At 35.8% G+C, this 12234-nt stretch overlaps 1 protein-coding gene across 1 annotated transcript; it reads right to left on the minus strand.

Annotated features, from left to right (window-relative positions):
- Positions 1-8308: 8308 nt before the first annotated feature.
- Positions 8309-9265, minus strand: LOC149038733 (uncharacterized). Its single transcript, XM_089183839.1, has 2 exons — positions 9129-9265; positions 8309-8851 (listed from the first exon to the last, which is right to left on the minus strand). The coding sequence occupies exons 1-2, from the start codon at positions 9141-9143 to the stop codon at positions 8495-8497; spliced, it is 372 nt and encodes a 123-aa protein (XP_089039965.1). The 5' UTR covers positions 9144-9265; the 3' UTR covers positions 8309-8494.
- Positions 9266-12234: the final 2969 nt, after the last annotated feature.

The raw sequence follows: 12234 nt of genomic DNA on the forward strand, positions 1-12234 counted from the left end.
AGGATAACGATGAAAAGCTAGAGAATATAGATACTTTCTCAACTTATTACCAATAGTATATATCTTACAATTGATTCGTTGTTCCCATGTAAATCCATTTAGAAAAATATCTAGCTGTGGGATGATATTTAAAAATAAGAAGAATTCTCATGCATACGTTTAACAAGAATTAAGGTAAATTGTTTTACCATGTAAACTTCCATGACTCAATTCCTTAGCTAATGTTTCTTGTTAGCTTCTGCAAAGAGCTTTCACAACTTGTTCCTTTTTCTTCTTTAAAGTTGATTTTGATGCCGAGAAAATTTCTCTTCCCTTAATTACAATTCAGTGTTCCTAATTTGGCGCTGATGTATAGATCTAAAAGTGAATAACTACCGCTTGTCTTCCTGAGTTTCATGTTGTTTTGGTACAGTTTCGATGATGAAGTAGAATTTCTCTGATTTATGTTATAACGGGAGTTTGAAAACGTCTTTCTAAAGAAATTCATTAGACTCTGTTTGGAAACTGGCTGGATAGGATTGGCAAATAAAATTGTTCTATTTTAAGAGATACGAGAGTGCTAATAACGTAACATTTTATCCTTAGAAACGTGCTTGTTTTATAGAATCCAAGCCTGACATGGAGAAATTCTATGTTGTATTGCTGGAGAAATGAAAATCATGTTCATCCTCTGTTTGTTCAATTTGTTCATTTATTTTAACAGTTCACACGAAATCCAGGTATTATTGACTGAAAAATTGAAAAAAGGTTTTTAAAAAGTACACGAAGTAACACTTGGACGAAACGTACGTAAATAAAAGATATTCTTTATATATATTCGTTCAGTGATAAATGTTCAATCAAAGTATCAAAACAGTGATAATGTATCAAAACAATGAAATGCCATTTTCTGGGATAGTATGAACTGAACACAAAACAAGGAATACGAATAATTTTGGCAGGGGGCTAAGCCCCGTGTTTCAAGAAGTTGATGTTTGTTTTTTTAGACTTCATTTGATTTAAGAGGGTTTTTGAAAGTGTAGTAAGTAAAAACTGGCCGACTATGATAGCTTAGCCAAAGAAAGAACTTCCTAGATGAGTTAAATAACAGACATAAAAATGATACTCAAGAGAAAAGTTGTGATACGATTGTGATGTGACAAATGATCTCTCCTTGACACCGTGACACGGAGGACCTCTTTCGAAATCGTGATTCCCGTTTTGAACTATTTTAACTAGTGTCTAAAATCATTTCAGAGTATATTTTTACGTCATCAGTTTTTTGCAATTCCGTTGTTCTGTAGTTATATTTTTTCGGGTAGAACAAACAGCGGATGAACATGATTTTCAATTCTCCTGCAATGCAACATAGAATTTTTCAAACGGATTTCTAATAAATTTCTTTAGAAAGACGTATTTAAACTTCCGTTATAACATAAATCAGAGAAATTCTACTTCATCATCGAAACTGTACCAAAACAACATGAAACTCAGGAAGAAAAGCGGCAGTCATCCAGTTTTAGATATCTACATCAGAGCCAAATTAGGAACACTAAATTGTATTTAAGATAAGATAAACTTTTCTCGGCATCAAAATCAACTTTATACAAGAAAAAGAAACAAGTTGTGAAGGCTTTTTGCAGAAGTTAACAAGAAACATTAGCTAAGGAATTAAGTCATGGAAGTTTACATGGTGAAACAACGTACCTTAATTCTTGTTAAACGTGTGCGTGAGAATTCTTATCATTTCTAAATATCATCCCACAATTAGATATTTTTCTAAATGGGTTTATATGGCAACAACGAACACTTTCTGACCTTTTCCGGTCAAAAAATTTAGAAATACTTTTGGCGTGAAAAAGTACCTTAAAGATCATTATTCGGCTGCAGTTTTACCATCAAATCAATTGTAAGACATATACTGTTGATAATAAGTTGACAAAGTATCTATATTCACTAGGTTCTCATCGTAATCCTCGCAATTTTTCCTTCACTGTGGAAATGGCCGAGCTACTGGGTTTAATAAAATGATGCGTAAAACTCAAGATGGTGGAGTTCCGTCCACGCTAGATGCTGCCGCATGGACACAGAGGAGGGCCCCTGATGACGAGCCAAGTTGTTACACTGGCAGAGTTGTGTCATTCACTTTGCCAAGCAACAACAAGGTATCTGTTCCTATTTGTAAGACAATAACGTCTTTCAAAACTGCATGTGTCAGTTCGATGGCAGACAACAACAACCAGAGGAAATGTGTTCCGTCCCGTACGATCACGATGGAAGGAGTGTCGTTTAACACAGCCTGTTCATACGTACCAAAGAATATTTAAAGCTAGAAACTTCCGAACTCTACAATGTGTCTGGAACACATGGACTAAATATATATCGAACATTTCAATATTTATCATTGCATTATTTGTACGTTTCATATTTAGATATATGTATATTTACGAACTTATCCATGTAAAGAAAATTGCTGTCTTTATTTCTCTGTCGCCTGCTGTTTTACAAGGATTTCCAAGGCCCGAGAAAAGCCCCAACAGTACACGTCTAAAATTAGGATAATTTTCAACGTGTGTTTGATATCGCCAATCAGTTGCTGACACGTCACTCGCCCTTCGCTGCACTCTGTCAGATTGATGAATGAATGGTGAAGCGCTCACCATTCTCTATTTTTTGGGCACAAAAAATTCTGATGTATCATGGTATATCCACGTACACTAAAATGAGGGGCTTGATTTTACCTCATTAGAATATAAGTAAGATGAAGAGATCTTTAACCTGTCATCAACTCGTCCACATATCAACTTACAACTTTCAACATACGTTGACAAAACTAGCAAATTCCCCATAACTACTATTTCAAATATTTTTCCTGAAAGACTTAACTGTAGCACAACAAAATTGAAAAAATGACACATTTTAGCACATGGTACACCATTTCAAATGCTCCAATGAAATGCATCTTTAACGGCGAAAAAATAACCACGATAAAGTGGCAGAGATAGAGCAAACAGGCAAAAAACTGATGACGTAAAACTCCAATAACCAGATAAACATTTCCACCGACACTCAGGTGAAAAACTGTTTTCGTATATACCACATAAGCAAAATTAAAAGCGGACTAAAACATCATTTTCTTTCTATCACATGCTCAGAAACTTTAAAATCGTGTGCTCGAAACAGTGCATATGACAAGGAGCGGTATATGAGAGAGAGCATCTATCAGTTCCTCTAACATAAGCATCACTATCACTTTGGGTTCCGAATATATTCTGAAATAACTTAGAGTAATGTTTAAATGATTTAAAACGGGAACACGATTTTTAAAAAAAGGTCCTGTCAAGGATGCCAGAAGGAGAGATCATTTGTCACGTTTCATAACCGTATCACAACTTTTCATCGTAGTATTGTATTTATGCCGGACATTTGATTCTTCTAGGAAGTTCTCTCTTTGGCAAAGCTATCAAGGTCTTCCAGTTTTTACACTTTCGAAACCCCCTTAAATTAAATGAAGTCTAAAAAATCAAACAACTGGTTGAAACGCGGGGTTTGGCTCCCTGTCAAATTATTCGTATTCCTTGTTTTGTGTTAAGGAAATTGCCCTTTTTATCTATGTGACACTTTTTCACACCGTTTTACTATAAATCATTATAGCATTGTTTTGGTAAGATTATGTACTTATCTTTAAACGAATCTTTATCAAGGATTCATGTTACTTAAGCACGTTTTCGTGCTGCTGTAATTATATACAGGTAGATTGAAAGGTATCATTCCTCCCGATTTCTTCCCAGAATTGCGTCATTCACTCGTTATTATCTGATAGTCATATGACGTGATTCAAAACATTCTTTCTGTCTCTTTTCAGACTTATTCAAATCATTTCAGTATGATACAACCTTTTTTTTCTCTGATAGTAATTAATGAAATGAGTAATATGCCACGAAAATGGTTTTCAATTTTTCGGTCGATGATAGAAGAATTTTGTGTCAACTTATAGAATTAATGAACAAATAGAATAAAAAGCTAATGAACTTGTTTTCTTTTCTAGTTTGATGTAACGTAAAATCTCTCCACGCAGTAGCTTCCCATACAGGAAAAGAAGCCATAAAAATAGTTATTAACCAATGAGATTTCTAACAATAAAATTTTGCGCCGTTAATAGTACACTTTCCCTTAAAATAGAACAATTTTATTTGCTGATCCTATCAAATCAATTTCCAAACAGAGTCCTACGAATTTCTTAAAAAAGACATTTCAAATTTAAGTTGGTGGATCAGTCGAGGAAATTCTTTCCCATCATCGGAAACTGTAATAAAAAAAGGATGGAACTTTGAACGGATACAGACGCTCAGGAAGAAAAGCGGTAGTTTCCCAGTTTTAGACATTTACTTCAGCACCAAATTAGGAACACTCAATCGTATATAAGAGGGAAAAAAACATTTCTCTACATCAAAATCAATTTCAGAGAAGAAAAGAAACAAGTTGTGAAGACTCTTCACAGAAGCCACAAGAAATACTAAGAAATTGATGGAGTTTTACAAGGTAAAACAATGTATCATGGTTATCGTAAAAAGTGTTTCTAGGAATTCCTTCATTCATTCAATTTTATTCCTCAGTTAGGTATTTTTGATATGGTTTACCGGGAAACACGGCGGACTTTTCTGAATTTTCTGGTTAAATAAATTAGAAATCTTTTTTAAAAGAATAAAAAACAACGTTTTTTTCAGATCTCTTTTAGGTTGCAGTTTAACCATGAATATCATTACAATATTTGTAACTTAGAGCGCACAATTACAAAATACTGATTGCCTGAGACAAAGGGCATTATTCCTTAACTTTGTCAATTGCCCTGGGAAATTGCAAAAATTTAGAAATCATTATGATTTCACTGATGGCGAATGTTTACCAGTAAGGTTGCTTTCATCGCTTTACCGTTCTCGTACAAAAATAAAATTTATTCAGCTGACTCCTGCGTTTTACAGTCCTTTGACTCAAATTAAACACTAAACAAGCTTCCTAAAGCGTGCGTTGATCGTCTTTACAAAAAAAATTTACCCTTTATATTATAACCAAGCAATGACTCGTTTCCTCGTAAAAGGGAGGGATTAATATCACTTGTGTTTTCAGAACTTGCAGAAATTTCCCACGTCGCTGCGCGACTCGAGCAATTTCTGGAACTTCTGAAACGCGCGTGAAATATTAATCCTTAATCTTACTCGGCCCCATGCAATAAGCTATAAATATGGTTGAAAATAAATTGACAATGGATCCTGTATTATAGGTTCTCGTCGTTTTCCTCGCAATTTATCTTCACTATGGAAATTGCCGGGCAGCTGCTTTCACCAAAATCATGCGTGGAATCCAAAATGGCGCAGTCCCGTCCACGCAGGATGCTGACAAAAGAGGTCCCCTGGTGATGAGCCTAGTTGCTACACTGGTACACATGCGTCAATCACTTTGCCAAGCAACAACACGGTATCTGTTCCTATTTGTAAGACAGTAACGTCTTACAAAACTGCATGTTTCAGTTCGATGGCAAACAACAACAACCAGAGGAAATGTGTTCCGTCCCATATGATCACGATGGAAGGAGTGGCTTTTAACACAGCCTGTTCATGTGCACCATAGAATACTTAGAGCCAGAAACTTAATGTACGATGTGTCTGGAACACAAGGGCTATAGTTATATCAACCAGCAACTGCCATTTAGAACTGTTGCAGTATTTATCATTGTATCATGCATGTTTCTTATTTATATGTATGTATTTATGACCCTATTACTGGATTAATAAAGTAAAGTTTATTTGACTGAAAACTCTGTAGAACATAGATTTTCGTGATTTTGCTCTTTTCGCCGCCTTTGTGACTGTGGAGTCTAGTTTTTGTGATAGATCTCCTCTGTTGTATTTGGTGTGCTTACATCGTTGCGTAATGCTGGAAAAAAAGAGGGTAAATTCTAGGCCTGGTGGCGTTTTAGTGAAAGATGATGTTATTCAGTGAATGACACAGCCATTTTGTTTATTGTGTCTTCCCGACTTACTTGTCAGTGGATTAAAATTCAACTTTTTGCACTCAATTGCAACTCTCTGCACTATTTGCGATTGATGTTCTCGGCCGATGAGCATGCTGAAATGTTTGCATGTAAGGTATTAATATAAGTATACACATGATTTCGAGTGCAATTGCGATAAATCATCACGAGTAAACTTTTCATAGGCCAATCAAATTGCACGAGCCCATAAGGCATGTGCAATTTGTAGTCTTTTACACGAAAGCTACTCGCTCGTAATCTTCACTGTCTATCGTACCAACTGTTGCGTATTACTCCTCGAGAACTTCATGTTATTCTGGACCTCCCTGTCCAATTTGAACGGCAGACTTAGAGCTATTTGTTTGCCCTTTGTTGGGTTTTTTTTTGTTTTTAGCATTCTTTCTCAAACTCGGGGTTAAAACGTTCTTACTTACTCCCCATCTGTCCGCCATTTTGTTTTGTTGTGCTTTTCTGACTTACCTGTCAATCAATTTAATTTCAACTCTCTACACTCAATTTCAACTTTCTGCACTGTTTTGGATTACATGACGTATTCTCAGCCAATAAGCATGCTGAAATTTTTTCATGTTTATTCACGAATAGTACCATTTCATTCTCCAAATTGCATCTTTTATCCAACCAATGAGACAGCTTCACTAAGTCAGAACAACCAATCAGACCTCAACGCTTGTTTTAAGAAATCTATCAAATTGCAGGAAAATGAAAGACAGCTTTATCAACTTTTTACAAACCAGCTGAATACTGGATAAATAAAATATTTTGCAGATGAAAAAAACTGTATTTGAATGACTGAATTTTGCGATTTCAAAAGGCAATTTTGGTCTGATTTCAAATCACACCAATAATTTCAGACCTAAGAATACATATGCGTAAATTTCAGCATGCTCAAGATTTACCCGTGCTGATTTATTCCAAATTGCACTCGAAATCATGTGATTACCTCTACTCATTGACTGCATGATACCCGCCTTACTGCCTAAAGACATATTCAGAATAAGAAGTTTTGAAAGGTCATTTCCAGTCAAGTATGTACAACAACAACCTTCGTGTCGTCATACAAACCGTGAAACATGACGGGCAGAAGCGGAATTGGGGAGCACATGAAAAACAATTGTTGCCTCACACGACTTTGTGCCCTTTGACGAGTACGCGATGAATCGAAACAAAAATTAATTATAGAACACAGCATTTTTTCTGCGTGTTCCATGAAAAATGGACAACTGCTTTAAAATTGACGGCCAAGAGTACAAACATATCTGACGGCCATCTCTTCTAATCGTCAAGTAAACTTGCTCAATCAACCACCAACAGCCGCCACATGGGCACTCACAAAGTTTCTTCTTTCTCTCAAGGTGATCGCGTGGAACTCTGGGTAGACAAAGGAAACAATAAAAAATTTGACGAGCAAAGTTGATGTCCTCCAAAACTTATCGAGTTATGTCGCTGTGTTGTGACGTCATGGGCTCACCAAATTTGATAACTGTGCCGGACTAAGTATATTCTAGAAGTTTCGCAGTCACTTAAGGTTAAATATAGTTACTGTGAACCTACTGGAACTTTTTTCGTCGCACTGAAGCTTTTATTTTTTTTTTTCGGAGTATCTTTGAAGTGTTCCGTCATTTGCATGTAGGTGAAATTGAAACAAATTTAATAACTTCTTACTAATGCGCCTGGTCCGTGCAGCCAACACCGCGGGCCAATATTCCCCAGTACGTCTCGAACAAGCAAGGTTAGTAAGCAGTTTATTATATGGCACTCGGCAAACTTGTTCAATATGAATTTGCTGGCTTTCTCGAACAAACGTACGCGGCTCATGACCGTTTCCATACAAACGGTCCTTATGGGATCGTATGGCAAAATAGGGACCAAACAAGAACCAATCAGAACGCTCGGGTTTGCCTTAAGACTCATTTGCCATATAACAACATGTATCATTAAAAAAGATTAAGTTTGTGCTCGAGCTAGTTAAGAGGCCCATCCAGCCGGAACTTAACCCGGTTTCCACTTAGAATGAGGCCACAAGAAAAGTTACTACCCCCTTGGACGGGATGCCAGTTAATCACAACGTTACCAGGTAACTCCTCAGCATTTCATCACTTCCCTGCAGGATAATTCATGATTATGAGAATAAAGTGTTTTTCCTAAGAACACAACACAATGATACGGCACCCCCCTGACCAGTATATTTAATTGATCCAGTAAAATTACTCAGAATATAGCTGCGGATTTAAAAACTTTATTAAAAGTTTTGTGAAAACGGTTGACAAGGCAGGCCATCAAGCATCACTTGAATTTGGATAAGGTTATAAATACATAAAAATAAATACGAGGCATATACATGATATAATGATAAATACTGCAGCAGTTCTCAACAGCAGTTGCTGCTCGATATAATTATAGTCATTGTGTTCCTGACAGACTCTGGTACATACACGAGTCCAAACAGCTGGATTTTTAAGAGTTCTATGGTGCACATGAACAGGCTGTGTTATACGCGACTCCTTCCATTGTGAGGATATGGGACGGAACACATTTCCTCTGGTTGTTGTTGTTTGCCATCGAACTGAAACATGCAGTTTTGTAAGATGTTACTGTCTTACAAATGGGAACAGTTACTGTTTTGTTGCTTGGCAAAGTGAGTGACGCATGTGTACCAGTGTAACAACTGGGTTCGTCACCAGGGGACCTCTTCTGTCTCCATGCGGCAGCACCCAGCTTAGACTGGACTCCGCCATCTTCAATTCTGCGGACGATTTTGTTTAGTGCAGGTGCTCGACAATTTCCACGGTAGAGATAAATTGCGAGGATAACGACGAGAACCTAGAATATAGAGATCATTTGTCAAATTATTATTAACATCGTATAATCGAATTGACTTTGTTAAACTGCATCAGAATGAACATCTTTAAAAAAGCCCTTTCTTGTTATTACATTTCAAGAATATTTCTAAATCATTAAACTAGAAAAGATCAGAAGGTTTGCCATGTTGCCAAGTAAAACCATGTAAAATAAAATACTAAACTGGGGAATTAAAAATAAAGAAATGGTGGAATTCCTATAAAAACGTTTTAAAATAGCCATGGTTAACTTTTTTTACCTTGTAAACCTCCATAACTCAATTCCTTAGTATCTCTTGAATTCTTCTTGTTTCTTTTCTCTCTGAAGTTGATTTTGATGCCGAGTGATGTTTCTTCCTCTTTTATTCAGTTGAGTGTTCCTAATTTGGCGCTGAAGTAAATATCTATAATTGGGAAACTACCGCTTTTCCTCCTCAGTTTCTTCATCCGTTTTTCGACTCTGCTCAATGTTCCATCCCTTTTCCCGTTCTTTTAGTACAGTTTCGATGACGGATTAGAATTTCTTCTGATTGTCACTGGTAGAAACCTGTTTAGTTTGATTTGGTTTGAATTACAGTACTCTTTCCTTTCCTACAGCATGGAGAAATTCTACGTTAAATCGCACGAGGAATGAAAATCATGTTCACCCGCCTTTAGCATAGTTTTTTCATTAATTTCAACAGTTCACGTGAAATCCTGTTATTCTTGGCTGAAATATTGGAAAAAACTGTTTTCGTAGCACATTATTCCTGATATTTTATGACCTACTATGAAGAGAAGAGGTTGTCTGATATCAAAATGATTTGAAGGAGTTTAACAAGAAACAGAAAGAATGTCCACCATTACATTATATTACTATCAGATGATAACAGGTGAATGATCGAACGCTTGGAAGACATTGGCAATAATGATACCTCACGATCTTACGGGAAAATGATTACATCAGCACGAAAATGGACCTATGTAACATGAATCTTTAATTAAGATTCGATCGGTGATAAAAAGCAGAATCAATGATATTCACCAAAATAGTTCTCTTATGATTGATAATAAAACAGCGTCAAATAGATGAAATGCCATTTTCTGAAATAGCATGAGCTGAATATGAAAAGGGGAAAAAGAATCTCTTTGACGGGGAGCTAAACCACGTGTTCCAATAAGTTGATGTTTGGTTTTTTAGACTTCATTTTATTCCACGGGGGAGTTTTCGAAAGTGTGATAAGTAAAAACTGGAAGACTTTGATAGTTTTGCCAACGAGAGAACTTCCTAAAAGTATGAAATATCGGCAGACATAAATACAATTATAAGATGAAAAGTTGGAATACGATTGTAGTACGTGACAAATGATCTCTCTTTTTGGCATCCGTGACAGAACCTCTTTCGAAATCGTGTTTCCGTTTTCAATCATTTAAACCGGTTTCTAAATTTATTTCAGAATATATTTGGGGTAATCATTTTGTTTTAGAGGAACTCGTAGCCGCTTTCTCTCATATACCACTCCAAGTGCAGAACTCAATCGCTAATGCGCGTGCATTGCGTAAGGTGCAAGATTTTTCAGTTTCATAACATTTGTCAGAAATGATATTGATCTATAAGTGATCACCTTGCTCGTAAAATAAAATACTCGCTCGTAAAATGAAACACAGAGTTGAGCTTCAGTTAAACATTTTGTATCATTTTTTTGCATTCAGTTCATGATTTCCCAGCGGCTGCCCTTTAATCTACTACGACTGTTCAACTAGTGAGTATGAAAGCAGTCCTGCGATATGGTTTGATTTAAATGATGAAGACAATTTAATCAGAGATTTATGTTACAGATTTTCGTTTTCGTGCAACTGAAATTACTTCCCTCGTAAGATTTAACAGCATCATTACTTCTAGTTTCTTGCAAGCTATTAAGGACACTAGCCAGTGGGTTCATTTTTATTTAATTGATTATTGATTAGTTTAATTATTTCTATTATCCTAGATATGAACATAGTTACAATGTTTATCCGTTTGTTTTTGTTTCTATTTTTTTTGGTAATCGGACCTTTCAGCGTCACCACGTGCATATAAAAGCGAGTTTAGCGTCCCTACCATCAGTTCTTCACAATTTTTTGATTAGTCCTAGTGAACTTTCGTTTTTCGTTTTGAACGTTTGACACAAGCGGGACCAATATTTTAGGATCGATCGTTCGTTCGATTGATTGATTGATTGCAAGATTAAAGATTCGTGTAAACCGTCAACTTTGGTCTATTTCAATATCGATCTGTAAAATAGCCTCAAACACTTCGTTAACCGCGTCGCGGAGCGACACCGCTTAAAATCCTATGAATTAGATTTTTGGTCGCCGCAAGCGTTACACAAGCGTTACACATGCGTTACATCGTACTCTTGTTAACATCTGATGGCTAATTGTTGTGTTGGTAGTCGATTAGCTACCTCATGTAAAATTTAACCAAATCACATTGGTACCAGACCACCTAATTCTCTTGATGGTAACTACTAAATGTAATAACACAAAATGTCCAGAGTAATATTTTAAGTAATGAGTTATACGATGATCTAATGAAATGAGAAAGAAAACGGTGTTCCAAATTTTCAGTCAAGAACGGCAAACTTAAGAATTTGATACATCCTAAAGAGTATCTATACACCAAACAGCTTTCTAATTATAAAGCTGCTTCTACATATTATACGTAGGATTTGACTGAAAACATTAGTACTCACATTAGTCTTTAAATAGAACGATTTCATTCGCTGATCCCATAAACAGTTTTCAAATGAATCTTTTAGAACAGTTTACTGAATTTCTGTCATAAGATCATTCAGAGAAATTCTAATTCATCATCGAAACTGCGCTACAGCAACGTGACTCAGGATAAAACATTGAGTAGAACTGAATTGAAACGGTATTTCCCCAATTGAAGATATTTACTTCAGCGCCACATTAGGACCACTGAATTGTGAAAAGTGAAGAGACAAATTTCCCGGTATAAGAGTCATTTTCAAAGAAAAAAAGAATCAAATAGGCAATTTGTGAAGAATCTTTACAAAAACAAAGGAGAAATAAAAAGAAATTGAGTTATGGAGGCTTACAACAAGCTAAAACAATTTACCCTAGCTCTTGCAAAACGTGTTTAGAAGAATTCCTTCTACTCTTCAATTTCATTCTTCAATTAGATATTTTTCTAAATAGTTTTGCCGCAGACTTGATGATCATTTCTGGTTATATAATTTTGAAATACTCTTGAAAAGTGAAAAAGGAGTTTTAAAAGAAATTCATTCTGAAGAAGTTTAACCAAGAAAATTATGATGATATACACTGTTGACAGCGAGTTGACAAATAATCTATATATTCTAGGTACTCGTTGTTATCCTC

The sequence above is a fragment of the Pocillopora damicornis genome, chromosome 10, assembly GCF_964200805.1.
Source record: "Pocillopora damicornis chromosome 10, jaPocDami1.2, whole genome shotgun sequence".
In the NCBI taxonomy this organism is placed as follows: Eukaryota; Metazoa; Cnidaria; class Anthozoa; order Scleractinia; family Pocilloporidae; genus Pocillopora; species Pocillopora damicornis.